At 35.4% G+C, this 15368-nt stretch overlaps 1 protein-coding gene across 1 annotated transcript in view; it reads left to right on the plus strand.

The window, feature by feature from the left end:
• ASCC3 (activating signal cointegrator 1 complex subunit 3) overlaps window positions 1-15368 on the plus strand; it is a 333322-nt gene that overhangs the window by 120751 nt on the left and 197203 nt on the right. Inside the window, exon 11 of the mRNA XM_082633455.1 lies at window positions 13531-13695. Within this exon, the coding sequence (XP_082489581.1) occupies window positions 13531-13695 (165 nt within the window). The remainder of the gene's footprint in view (window positions 1-13530; window positions 13696-15368) is intronic.

Raw genomic sequence — 15368 nt, forward strand, 5'->3', positions numbered from 1 at the left:
TCAAGTCAGAAAATTTTTCTCGGAGGGTGACTTGTAGCTGTATTGAGTATTTCTTAATGTTTTATTTGTGATTATCTCATCCTGAGCAAGGAGATTAGTAAGAAGTAAAATATCTGGCACATGGGGAATTTTCTGCAGCATATGTTTTTATATTATATTATATATATATATTTTAGAAAAAGTCATTGACTATATTTAGCTTAAATATAGCCTGTATTTAAATATAAGGTAAATATAGTCAATCCAGCACCAATTTCTATTGATTATTGATTTTATCTCCTGAATATTTCTTACATTTATCCATGTCCTCTCCATCTTCACCAGGACATCTGCCTAGTCTGAGCCTCCAATCATCTTTCACCTTGATTACTTTTATAGTATTCTAACTGGGGTACCAGCATCCAGTCTGCCCCCTCCAATTCTTTCTCCACAGATAATCAGAAAAGCAGCCTGGTCAGTTTCACTCCTTCCCTTCCTGCTCCCATAACTCTGTCCTATGAAAAACAACAGCAATCAAAAAAAGCCACTCATAGTTTTCCAGGCCTACTGTAAGGGGAGATAAGAATACAACTTCTGGAGGTGGCTAAAAGGCTGAGTAGTCTGTGCCTGCCCGTCTTATTTCCACTAGTCTCCAGTCTTCTCATCCTCTTTGCTCCAGCTGCACACTGCCTCTCTTCAGTCTCTCCCATCCATTTTTCTCTCACATGCATGATCTATGCCTGTAACTGCTTCTGCCTATTACTCTCTTTTTTTTTCCTTCACCTAATTAATTCCCTTTCATCCTATAGATGTTAAGTCAAATGTCACTTTCTTATTAAAGGCTTTTCTGATTTCTCTGGTTAGGTCAAATTTTCCTATTATAAGTTGTTGTAACACTGCATAGCTTATTCTCAGTAGCTTATCACAAGTAAAATTTTATATTTTATGGCTTTTTGATTAATGCATCTTGCCACTCAACCTTCACTACAATGTAAGCCCTATGAGATCAAGGGCTGTCTGCCTTTATATTTCCTCACCATTGCATAGTGCATGGCATCATGCCTGGCGCATTGTGATGAGGAGGAAGAGAATGATGCTGATGATCTTAGAGAACCTAATTGGTCCCTATTTTATGTCAGGCATTATTCTAAACATTTTATTGTATTAATCTGTTTCATTTTCATTATAACCCTATGATATGTATGTACTGTGTTTTGTTTTTTTTTAATTTATGGAGGAAACTAAGATTTGTAGTAGTAGAGATAATAAATATCTGATAAATGCATGAATGAAAGATACTGAATGTTTTTTTATTGAGCATTCACGATATATTAGAGATAATGTATTGATAAATGAGATATGCCTATAAGAATACTTAGAAGTGTTGATAAATTTGCTTATAGAAATATAGGCTTCAGTTCATGGTTACAGGACTACCCACTCTACTTTGCTTTGGAGAAAATTAAGGTAGGAGTCCTCAGCTATTGCCTGTGAGACATAAGGAAGTGAAAAACTGGCGTGTTCTGATGGGAAAGGCCTGGGAGGTGGAGGGAGAGAGGCAGGAGAGGAACATTATAAAAATCTGTAAGTCCTGATTGCAGAATGTTCAAGTTATATTCATTCCTCTTTGAATGATACTTTGAGATACAATTGTGCTCTTCCTGAAAAGATGAGGATACAGGCCACTTAGCTTCCTTAGCTTACTCCATAAGGAGCCATCAAGATCTCACCTTTCCTCAAAAACATTCACCCTAAGTGAAGTAACATCTAGATACCAGAAACCTGGAGTGTCACCCCCCGAGGCCACAGGGTGGGCAGTGGGGGTACCAGTGCCTTCTTTGTCCAGCACTCAGTAAATGGGCCTCTTTCTTGTATAAGCTTTCAGATTTTTCAATTTGGTAAATTTACGTGAACAGAGTAGGGAAGAGAGCATTTCCCTGGCTAATTCACAAAATCCATTATGTGACAGTATCTTAAGCATAACTTTCTAAACCTAAATATCTATGTGGTAGAACACAAGTTGTGTAAATCCTGCTATTAAATGTAGAAGTATTTGTTCTACTTTTTTTTAACATCTTTATTGGAGTATAATTGCTTTACTACTTTTTTATTAGGCAAGGATAGTTACCATCAGTATTGTGGAGTTAATAATTACTATCTGCTAAAATATATAATCCATCAACAGTTCTTGAGTATGTACCATGCAGCAGACCACTTGAAGACATTGTAGATACAATAGCTGTCAAGAGAGTCACTGCCCCTGCCTTGTCTGTGCCTGTGGTTTATTAAGGGAGACAGATATTTAAGCAAGCAATACAGTGTAATAGATGCTGACAGAGAAAATATGAGCACATATTTTCTATGTGTGGGATGCTGCAGAAGCCTATCAAAAGGAAATAGAGTATTGTAGTTTTAAAAAAGCCTTCTAAACATTTCAGCTCAGGAGCTGAGAATGTAGAGAAAAATATGGATATGTGGTTTTGTTTTAATTTAATAATAATGGATCATATTTATGTACATATGTGTATGTGTTTGTATAAAATGCATAATATTTTGCCTTTTCCCACTTAATATCAGTGCGTATAGATCTACATTATTGCCTTCTAAAGAACTTCATGCATGTCTGTCTGTATGTATGTCTTTATTCTTGGGTAGAACTTTGGAAGTGAGATTGCTGGACCTAGGGTTTGTGCATTTAAAATTTTGATAGATTTTGCCAATTTGCCATCCAAAATGGATCCACTAGTTATACTTAATATCTCTGTTAAAGGGTGAGTTTATGCAAATTGATGATGTAAACCCAAACACTGAATACAAAAATAGACTCTTACTACAAGGGAAAAATGCAAAGTTTCATAAAGTAAGATGTTAAACATCACTAAAAATCAAATAAATGCTAAATTAAAATACAAAGCAGGGCTTCCCTGGTGGCGCAGTGGCTGAGAATCTGCCTGCCAATGCAAGGTACATGGGTTCGAGCCCTGGTCTGGGAAGATCCCACATGCCGTGGAGCAACTAGGCCCGTGAGCCACAACTACTGAGCCTGCGCGTCTGGAGCCTGTGCTCTGCAACAAGAGAGGCCGCGACAGTGAGAGGCCTGCGCACCGTGATGAAGAGTGGCCCCCGCTCGCCGCAACTAGAGAAAGCCCTCGCACAGAAACGAAGACCCAACACAGCCAAAAATAAAAATAAATAAATAATTAATTAAGACCACATATTAAGAAATAAATAAATAATAAAATCTTTAAAAAAAAAAATACAAAGCTGTTTCTCCATGATAAATTAGTACAGGTAATGAAAATGCCCCACACAGACAAAGCTACACTGTAATTTCAGCTCTCAGCCATTGCAGATAGTGTGGTAAAATCTTTTTGGTGACTGATTTGCTTAAAAGAAATCTATATAGTATAGTGAAAAACAGTTTACTTAACTGAATAGAGAATGGATATTGGAGTCCTGGGGTCCTGGAAATTTGACAGATTTAGCCAGTTCTTCTTAACTCAAGTTGCAATGTCAGAATTACTTGGGCAGCATTTTCCTACTACACACACCAGTGTTCTTTTTTGGTAATAGACATCCTAACAGGTGTGAGGTGAAAGATCATTGTTGTTTTGATTTGCATTGCCTGATTATTAGTGATTTGAGCACCTTTTCAGGTATCAGGTGCGGGTTCATGGGAGCCTGCTGGTAGGTGCCGTGGATGCTGCCTGAGGCTGTGGGAGCCGCCCTGCCTTGGGCTGCTGGAGCTAGTAGGTGCTGGGGGTAAGCCGGGGGCCTGGGTTTGAGAGAGCCTGCAAGGGGACACCTAGGACCTTGGGGTTGGCCTGATCCTGGGACCCGCCAGCTCTGGGACTGAGGTGAAGTTGGGCACTCACTTTACTTTCGTTCTCCAATGGGGAAGGTATCTCTCTCTGTGCTGGGCTGCCTGGGCTTAGAGGAGGAGCGATGGGGGTAATGTGATTCTATCTTTCCTACCTTCTTACTGTGTCTTTTCTTATTTCTGTGCTTTACCTACATGCCGTAATCTCTCACCTGGAATCCTTAGCTCTTGCGAAGCAATCTTTTTGTGCAGATAGTTCTTCAAATTAATGTTCCTAATTGGAGGGGATGAACACTAGAAATTCCCATGCTGCCATTTTGCTGACATAACTCCCAGTTTTTCTTTTTCAATTAGGTGTTAAGAAAGCTTAGAGCTGGGCTTTATATTTAATCATGGATATTATATTAGCTAATTCCTTGGGCATATTTGCTTTTCTCCTTATCACTTTTCTAAGCCTTGTTTGTATTGAATATGAGTTTCTGTTAAGCCACTTCAGCACCAATAACAAATAATTGTTGTTTGCTCTTTTTCTGTGCTGTAAATTCGTTGGCTTGTAGGAAGTGGAAGGGAATGGAGGAAAGAAATGCATAAAAATGTATAATTTCACTCGGTTCTGCACTGTAGTGATTTTGGTGCTATATGTGTAGCTTATATGTGTAGTTGTGGGCAGATTCAGTGGCAGTTGCTTGAACAAGGTTAACTGCCCCCTCATAGGTGACCTTTGCATTTCATAACATTGTATGAGAGAGTTTAGACCACATTTCACTTCTTTGCTGTGTTTTCACCTTTAAGTATAGGCTTCTAAATTTCTTGCCTTTATCTTTGTGTTCTTAACCATAGACAAATGCCTGAAGACATTGAGTTGAGTGAGTTAATCACAAACTTTTATTGAGAAGTCCTTTCAATACCCATAAATTTTGATTAAATAGTACACATGTCCTGCCTTTTTAAAAAAATAAAATAGGATCCAAATAATGGAAGTAGGTTAACAATAAAGACAACTAATTTCCTTAGTTGCAGTCATTTAAAGCAGCTTATGTCCTGCCATAATTTCTTCATAAGATTTTAGAATCCTCCTTTCATCCATCTCTTCTTTTTTTTTTTTTGCGGTACGCGGGCCTCTCACTGTTGTGGCCTCTCCTGTTGTGGAGCACAGGCTCCAGACGCGCAGGCTCAGCAGCCATGGCTCACTGGCCCACCCGCTCCGTGGCATGTGGGATCTTCCCGGACTGGGACACGAACCCGTGTCCCCTGCATCGGCAGGCGGACTCTCAACCACTGCGCCACCAGGGAAGCCCTGTCTCTTCTTTCTGCTAATAGACCCCAAACAAACTTTTGATTAATTGTTCTTGAGTTAGTAAAATCTCTTAGTATTGAATGCCTCGAATTAGTTCGAAGAGATGAAACTGGTATTATCTTGGTATTATCATTTTTGTGAAGAGCTGCAGAATACATTTTTTTAGCTCATCACATGTGAGGTTTTAAGTTTGGTATTACAATGTGATATTTAAAAGTGTTTCATTTTAGTAAGAAATCGATCCTCAAACTGAGCTCTTCACATGCAGTAGGAAAGAGGTGGTGACTATCAAATGTTCAAAGTCATAGGAGAGAGGATTTTTTCCCCCACTTTTAAAGGGCACATATACCAGTTTGATTTGAAAAACAAAACTGCTTTATAATAAACCAAGGAAACCCATTCACTATGAGCCCTATCCCAACTGTAAAGGATAGAATTTACAGCAGGGCAGGTTTCTACCACAAATTATTCATATTCAAGAACTATGTTTTATGAGTGAACAGAATAGGAGTCATTGTTAAGTTGTATCAGACCCTTGCTCTATGAGACTTTAATGGAACGAAATCCTGGGGTATTATGGACAGGCAGTTAGAATGATGAAAGCAAGGTCTTTATGACTGTACACACTGCAATATAAACAATTTTTGTGTTTTTCTCTATTATGTGTAATTACTTAAGTTTTAGGGTAACCAAGCATTGTATTCTTTATACACTTATGTTGATGAGGCTAGAGTTCAGTATATAATGTTCTGAGATTGTTGGAAAGTGTTTTAAATCAACAAAAAGATAATTCTACTACAATTATAAACACAATTCTACTACAGTTATAAACACAGAACAAAGTATTTTCTTAAATGTTCAATTTTGAATTGTATACTACAAGAGCTTTTTCTCCCTTACCCCCAGCACTCCATGCTCTGTTCCTTCAAAAATATTAGGTTTTCATATTGAATTATATACTTCGTTTCTTTATTTAGTAAATCTTTACCTTTGAACTTTTAACTAAAAGTAGTATCATACAGATTTTTTCCCCTAACATCAAAATGCCAAGATACATGTCAGATTACAGTATCCTTTATGATTTTGCTTGACCGTATCTGTACTTTCAACAAGAATATGCATAAGAATACATTTGTACTTGAAGATTTTCTGATTAACTTTTATATTTTCATTTTATAGTTGAAAGCTGTGGTCCTTGACATTAAATAAGTATAGCTAGATACTTCAGAAGACTTTGTGCTTTACATGAGTGTGCACTCAAGCGTGTGAATTGGTGGGAGAGGAGGGAACATAAAAAAGGTAGAAAAGGAGTAGTTGGAACTAACTGATTTGTTGTAGTGTCCCAAGGGGTAGGTACAATCTGCAAGCTGTCAGGTTCTATGACAGGGGCTGTTGCCATCAATCAGAGCTGACATTTGTATAGCAGAGGTTAGTATAACTGTAATTATATGTGTGTTTATGGAATTTAAACCATGTGACATTGTAGATTTTATCCTTAAATTAAAACATTCATATAATTTATAAGCTTGTTGGTTGAGTAAGTGTGGGATTATGTATTTTAAAAAGGAACATAGACTTCCTAAATCCTGCAAACTGTTGTGCGGTCTACATCTATAGCATTATAATGTGATTTGTAACAACTCCCGGCTGACTGTCTTCAACACAGAAAATGTATTAAGCAAGCATTTTTGAATATTGTCTTTTAGCTTAGTTAATAGATCCTTAACATTTTCAACTAAATGTACAATATTTCATCAATTGTAAGACATTTAAAAACTTTATTTGGTAGTCTTTTTTTAACTTCTTAGTGACACATAAAATGAAGGTGTGGCTTAAAATTAATAGCTCTTGAGATTTGATGAATTATAGTAATATACTCATGGATTTTAATGACTATATTTTGGTATTTTACCTTTATGACTTTTAAAAAAGTCATTTATATAATGGGTTTAAACAATTAATTTTTTTTCTATAGTCTGACTACCAAAAATTTCAAAATGAATTTTAAATATTATACAGGTAAGAAAGTCTACTTCCATTTTTTAAAATTTCTTGTATTCCATTGACATTTTAAATCTAGTTTTAATTTATAGCCATCTGCCTCAAAGAAGAGTACTGCTACAACAGTCAAAATGTTTTAAAAACAAATATTTAAAATTCAGTAGGATATCAGTGTGACTTGTATAACTTGAAATAGACATAACAGGATTTGTTAAACATAAAACAGACTGCTTTTAGACATCACAAACATTCTCTGTGTCTCAATGTTCATTGCAGCTCTATTTACAATAGCCAGGACATGGAAGCAACCTAAGTGTCCATCAACAGATGGATGGATAAAGAAGGTGTGGCACATATATACAATGGAATATTACTCAGCCATAAAGAGAAATGAAATTGAGTTATTTGTAGTGAGGTGGATGGATCTAGAGTCTGTCATACAGAGTGAAGTAAGTCAGAAAGAGAAAAACAAATACCGTATGCTAACACATATATATGGAATCTTAAAAAAAAAAAAATGGTTCTGAAGAACCTAGAGTCAGGACAAGAATAAAGACGCAGATGTAGAGCATGGACTTGAGGACACGGGGAGGGGGAAGGGTAAGCTGGGACGAAGTGAGAGAGTGGCATGGACATATATACACTACCAAATGTAAAATAGATAGCTAGTGGGAAGCAGCCACATAGCACAGGGAGATCAGCTCGGTGCTTTGTGACCACCTAGAGGGGTGGGATAGGGAGGGTGGTAGGGAGACGCAAGAGGGAGGAGATGTGGAGATATATGTATATGTATAGCTGATTCACTTTGTTATAAAGCAGAAATTAACACACCATTGTAAAGCAGTTATACTCCAATAAATATGTTAAAATAAATAAATAAATAAATTGTTTTTAAGAAATGTAAAATGCACAACTGAACATGTTCCTCTTGCACTCTTACAGGTATGTTGACAAGAGGCTTTGTGATCTCTTTAGTAATTCTTACCTTGAAATTCAAAGAATTCTATTTGGGACAAGTCTGTTAAAACTTGGATTCAAGCATGACATTCTTCTGTGAAACACCACCTTTCTGGTGTGTTTTGATAAAGGGTTGCTGTAGTGTCCAATTAGTGGATTATGCAAATAATTATAAAAAATTCAGCTTAAAAATTTTACTGTTTTTCTCCCCTCTTACCCTCCCCAAAGAGGAATATATTTCACTTAGAGGAAAAAAAGTATTTGAGTCATGAAACAATCACAGAAAACTAAATGTTGTAAATTTACTGTTTACAGATGTAAGAAAAGTTTTTAATAATAAGGTGTAAGTGCTTATGGGATGTAGCAAAAGCAGTTTTAAGCTGGAAGTTTATAGTTATACATTAAGAAAAAAGAAAATTCACAAATAAACAACCTTACTCTACAGCTCAAGGAACTAGAAAAAGAAAACAAATTAAGCCCAAAATTAGCAGGACAGAAATAACAAAGATCAGAGCAGAAACAAATGAAATAGAAACCAGAAAACAGAAGAAAAGATAAATGAAACTAAGAGGTGGTTTTTTTAAAGACAAAAAGTATTAGCGGACCCTTAGCTAGACTGACTAAGGAAAAGAAAGAGAAGACTGAACTAATTAAATAAAAGCAGAAATGAAAGAGGAGACATTACAAAAAATACAAAGGATCATAAGACATTACTGTGAATAATTATATACCAACAAATTGGATAACCTAGAGGAAATGGATAAATTTTTAGAAACATACAACCTACCAAGACTGAATGATGAAGAAATAGAAAATCTGAACAGGCTTAATACATCACTAATACATTAATACAATGAAAGATAAAAATCACATGATCCTCTTAATAGATGCAGAAAAATCAGTTGACAGTATTCAACATCCTTTCATCATAAAAACTCTCTACAAATTGGGTATAGAAAGAATGTTCTTCAACATAATGAGGGCCATGTATGACAAACCTACAACTAACATCATACTCAACAGTGAAAGGCTGAAAGGTTTCCTGCTAAGATCAGGAACAAGACAAGGGTGCCCATTCTCACTACTACTATTCAACATAGTACTGGAAGTCCTAGCCAGAGTAATTAAGCAAGGAAAAGAAATAAACATCTTCTAAATCAGAAAGGAAGATGTAATATGGTCTCCGTTTGCAGATGATATGATCTTATATATAGGAAACCCTAAAGACTCCAGCAAAAAACTTTTACAACTAATAAACAACTTCAGTAAAGTTGCAGGATACAAAATCAGCATGCAGAAGTCAGTTGCATTTCTATACACTAACAGTGAACTATCTGAAAAAGAAATAAATAAAATAGTCCCATATACAATAGCATCAAAAACAATGACATACTTAGGAATAAATTTAACCAAGGAAGTGAAAGATCTGTACACCAAAAACTATAAGATGCTCTGGAAAGAAATTGAAAAAGACACAAATAAATAGAAAGATAGCTCATGTTCATGCATTGGAAGAGTTAATATTATGAAAATGTCCATAATATCAAAGCCATCTATGGATTCAATGCATCCCTATCAAAATTCTATTATCATTTTTCACAGAAATAGAAAAAAACGATTCTAAAATTGTTTTTAGAATTGGAACCACAAAAGACCCCAAATAGCCAAAGCAATCCTGAGAATGAACAAAGCTTGAAAGCATCACACTTCCTTATTTTAAACTATATTATAAAACTATAGTAATCAAAAAGTATGGTACTGGCATAAAAACAGACACATAGACCAATGGAACAGAATAGAGAGCCCAGAAATTAACCCACACGTATACCATCAACTAATATTTGACAATTGAGCCCAAAGCACTCAATTGGGAAAGGATATTCTCTTTGATAAATGTATGGGGAAAAGTGGATAACCATATGCAAAAGAATGAAAATGGCCACCTATTTTATACTGCTTACAAAAAATTAACTTGAAATGGATTAAAGGCTTAAATGTAAGACCTGAAACTATAAAAAATGCTTGAAGAAAACAAGAGAAAAAGCTCCTTGACATTGGTCTTGGGAATGATTTTTGGATATGACACCAAAAGCACATGCAACAAAAGCAAAAGTAAGCTTCTGCACAGCAAAAGAAACAGCGAAATAAAAAGGCAACCTATAGAAGGGGAGAAACTATTTTGCAAACCATCTATCTGATAAAGGGTTAATATCCATACAACTCAATAGCAAAAAAAAAAAAAAATTAAAAAATGGACAGAGGACTGGCATAGACATTTTTCCAAAGAAGACCACCAAGTACATGAAAAGGTGCTCAACATCACTAATCATCAGGGAAATGCAAGTCATAATAACCACAATGAGATACCACCTTACAGCTGTTAGAATGACTTGTTACCAGAAAGACAAAAGATGACAAATATTGGCGAGGATGTGGAGAAAAGAGAACCCTTGTGCACTGTTGGTGGGAATGTAAATTGGTACTGCCACTATGGAAAACAGTTTGAAGGTTTCCCATAAAGTTAAAAATAGAACTACCTTATGATCCAGCCATTCTACTTCAGGGTATATATCAGAAGGAAGTGAAATCGCTATCTTGAAGAGATATTTGCTCTCCCATGTTCTTTGCAGCATTATTCACAATAGCTAAGACATGGAAACAACCTCAGTGTTCGCCAAGAAATGAATGGATAAAGAAAATGTATATACATAGAGTGGAATGTTATTCAGCCATAAAGTGGTGGAAATTCAGCCTTCTCCTACAATATGGATAGACCTTGAGGTCATTATGCTAAGTGAAATAAGTCAGACAGAGAAATACTGTATGTTCTCACTTATGTATGGAATATTAAAAAAAAAAAAACCTCAAAGAAACAGAGAGTAGAATGGTGGTTGCCAGGAACTTAGGGGTGGGGGAAATGGGGAAATGTTGGTCAAAGTGTACAAACTTCCAGCTATAAGATCGATGTGTTCTGGGGATCTGATGTACAGTGCGGCAAGTATAATTAACATTCCTGTGTTATGTACTTGAAAGTTGTTAAAGAGAGTAGACCTTAAACGTTATCACCACATACACACACACACACACACACACACACAGGCACACACACACACACATGGTAATATGATGTGAGGGAATGGAAGTGTTAACTAACCTCATAGTGGTAATCATTTTGCAATATATATGTGTATCAAATCATCACATTGTGCACCTTAAGTTTATATATGTTACATGTCAGTAATAACTCAATAGAGCTGGACAAAGAGGAAGGAGAGATAAAGTGATTTCCCCTAGGTCACAGTGTATTAAAAGGCAAAAGATAATAATATTAATGTTTAAGTTAATTACCAGATGAGGTGGTTCTAGCAAGTTGTAGGTCCTTTGGTTTTGCTGTCAAATGGATGGAGCATTTTAAAATTGAATACACCAAATTGTTGGCACAGTAGTGGCGTATAGCATCTCAGCTCTGCCATTTTCCCAGTGGTCAGGCTAAAATTGGAACAGTTTGTAATAATGATTTTCATACTCCTGAGGGAATAAGTACATGTATTGAGAGAAATTTGAGTTGACAGTAAAAATATTGACAGTTAACCCATGCCCTAATAGAAGAGCAGATGGAAATGTCTTGCATGAGTTCCAATTCATTAAGCAAATGTGACACTTTATTTTCTAGCCATTTTCGTTCAGGGGATTAGAGTAATGAAATGGTAATATAAATGAAGCCACTTCTCACTGTGCTGAAAGTAAGGTGTATAAAACAAAATGCTAAAATGGATTTTTAAGGTTTGGTAGTATAGTTTTCTGATATCTGAAAAATTTTACTTTACAATTTAATCATTACCACATTATTGTCTTTGTAGTATACTTTGTAGCTTTCTTAACATTTATTAATAGTAAGCTTATTTTATATTTTAATGTGACATGAATTTACAGTTTAAGAGAATTACTGTTTTTGAAATCACATGGGCATATTTTTTAGGACTTTTAGTGAAAGGGTTGTTAGTAAGTGATCCCTGGGTATATTTATAATGATATATCTTGGGTTATTTTAAATTTGTCATTTTTCAAAGTAGAAGTTCTGTTTAAGTTATTGGAATATAAAAGATGTTAATTAAAGCATACTGAATGTTTCAACCCATTTTAGATCTTAAAATTCATTATACATCTGTTAATACTTAATTCCAAAGCATTTTTTTAATGTAAAATTTGATGTGATCTCAACATTGCCATTTGGCTTTAGCAAATTAACTAAGTAGCTTTGGATTTGTAGTATTTCACACCTTAGATATGAATGCCTTAATCTATTTCATTATAGTTTGCTAATTAATGTTACGTCGAAGTACAACTGCTAAATTTTGTGGTTGATATAGTTCATTTCAAAATGATAGCAGTGATATCTCTAATAATGCAACAGGTTATATTGACAAACTTGGATTATGCATTTGTTAAGAATTATACATCATTTGCAATCTAAAAAAATAAGATTATCATCATTCCCATAAGTGACTTCAAAAACAGACCTGAGATAACACAACAAAAATGTTGAGAACAATCTGACCCCCTTAACCTCTTCACTCTTCAAAGCATAGTGAGTTTTGATTGTCATCAGTCTCTATAAGCTGATATACTGGCTAAGAAAAGCTTTGGTTTTGATTTGTTACCTCATGTGTTCTTTGAGTTATATAAGGGCTTATTTCCTAGTTCAATATTACTGTAGTAGAAAGTTTATTAAACTTTTCTTTTTCTCTGCTATAGTATGCTTTTAGGGGACACAAACAATTCAATATGTAGAAAGCAAATAGACTTATTACCACAGCTCACGTCAAGTGGTCTCTTCTAAGAACTTTACATAAGTACCCTGGGCTTACCTCCTGCTCTTAGTACCCAGGATCTCCGGTGATTCATTGTTTGTGTTGCTATTTTGTGCGTTATGCTGTAGTATATGTGTTGTTTTTTAGTATAAACTTCTGCATATACTAGTTGATATTAAAGGGTAGTTTTTAAAAACTGTGTGTCAGTAGTAAAGCTTCAAATTTGGAAAAGTATAAACAGGTAACCATTCCTAGAGTGGATCCTTGGTTTCCTTTTCATTTCCTTTTAGTGCTTCATTCACTTATTTTTGTCCCTTTTCAAATAAAAGCCATTATCAGTACACACTTGTTTAGAAGATAGTGTCATTTGGTTTCTTACATTGTAAGACACATTTTAAGTAAGCCTGTGTATTTTGTACACTTCACACTACAATTTACAGACAGACTACCTTTACTGAGTTTTAATGAGTAACTGCTTAATATCACAACTTAAAGAGAAGTGACTGTTGTCTACAGTGAGTCAGATATCATTCTGGGATATTTGTAACACTTTACTTGATCTGTGTATAGGTGGTCAATCATATTTCTTTTTGAATAACACAGTGGAAGTTTAAATAATATGTGACCTCTTTCTCCTTTTTAATTTATCTTTTCTTGTCTTATAGATGCTTGTGACCACACCAGAAAAATGGGATGTAGTGACAAGAAAGAGTGTTGGGGATGTAGCTCTTTCCCAAATTGTAAAGCTTCTTATTCTTGATGAAGTTCATTTACTTCATGAAGATAGAGGACCAGTATTAGAAAGCATAGTGGCACGTACTTTACGTCAGGTAAGGGGAAGTTATTTGTAAGCTTACTTTGAGGGATACATTTTTAAACTTAAATGTAACATTCAAAGAAATATTAATATGTATTGTTCATGGGGATAAAGATAATTTTCGTAGGGAGAAACCTTCAGCTATTTCATTTTTATGTTAAATGTACCCTATTTTTCTTCCTCCCAGGTCTTATGTTATTGAAGTCTCTTTAAATTAACCAAAATAAATACAGGAAAACTTCTATTCTAAACCTGTGTTTTAAAGCTAAATGTAACTTTGACTAAGCAGTATTTAAATATGGTAGAACATAGGAGAATTATTAATTATTCATCCATTTCTCTCCATGCCTGACCTCTCCCCCCATTGAAAAAAATCTGGAAATGATTTATATTTTCCTTAATATACTAGATAAAATGAAATATTTCCTAATGTGCATAATCTTAATTGTTATTTTTAAAAAGGGACGTGTAATTGTTGTCTCTAGTTTTGGACCTTTGTGGTTACTCATAAATTGTCCAAATCAAAATTGGTAATTTCATCAATGATCTGTGGTTGTTTTCTGTTACCCCTCTTTTCATTAAGTGAAAAGATATCTTAAAGTACCCATGACTATTAAAATGATGTTTGTTGGTAGATTGTGCATGTAAAGACAGTAGATGAACACTAGTTTTTTAACATAATCAAGAACTCTAATTCCTTGACTTCCCATCTGTTGTCTCTGATCTGTATTCTCCTGGCTTTATTTTCATTCTGAAATAGCCAAGACTCCATGACCAGTTTTTTCTTTTGTCAATAGCCTTAACTTATTTATCCCCTGACTCCCTGGCAGAATTCCAATTGAACAGTCAATTGAACAATTGAACAGTATGTTTCCCTCCAGTCAGATTGCTAAACACTAGCTGAGATCACACAGGGGTGGTGGAGACGAAGGTCACTACACATTCGTAGACTCTGAATTCACCTGAATCGTCGGGATTTACCCCGTAACTTCGGAGCAGCTTCCCTTCTTTTTTCCAAGCTTCACCAGACTCCTCCCTCCTTCTTCCCCACCCTGTCGTGCCTCATTCTTAGAAGACAATACTTTTTACTGAGTGGAAACACAGGCCTTCATGGTCGAACTCCCTCAGTTTGCATCCAGAAAAAACCTCCCTGCCACCCAGCAAAAGCCTCAAACCCCTTCCCAGATCTATCCTCATCATTCCATCCCTCATCCTTTAGTTAGAGACCCCCTGTCCCCTTGTCTTGGACTCCATTCCTTTCACTCTGTAAGTTATCCCTTTTCTTTTTCCTGGGTCTTTAACTTCTCCTTCTCTGTGAGCACTGTGCCTTCAGCTTTAAAGAATTGCAAAGTCCCACCCATCTTTATCAAAATGCCTCCCTCAAAGTATCCTGCTCCAATAACTTCTGCTTAGTAAAGCTGTTTTTACCACTCAGCTTCTGGAAATATTAATCTGTATTCAACAACTGTGGTCTGGTTATTGCTCCAGCATAGGTCATAAAAAGTTTTTTGTTTTTTAACCAGAATATAACTCATTATTTCTTCAGAATTGAAACTCTTTTCTGTTGGACTCCATGATGCCACCCTGCCTTGATTTTCTTTACTTGATTTTTTTGTCACCTACTTAGCTGTTCTTTTTCAGGCTCTCCTTTTCTCACCCTTGAAATGTTTACATTCTCCACGGTGT

The sequence above is a fragment of the Mesoplodon mirus genome (genome assembly GCF_964341445.2).
Source record: "Mesoplodon mirus genome assembly, chromosome: 10".
Classification (NCBI taxonomy): domain Eukaryota; kingdom Metazoa; phylum Chordata; class Mammalia; order Artiodactyla; family Ziphiidae; genus Mesoplodon; species Mesoplodon mirus.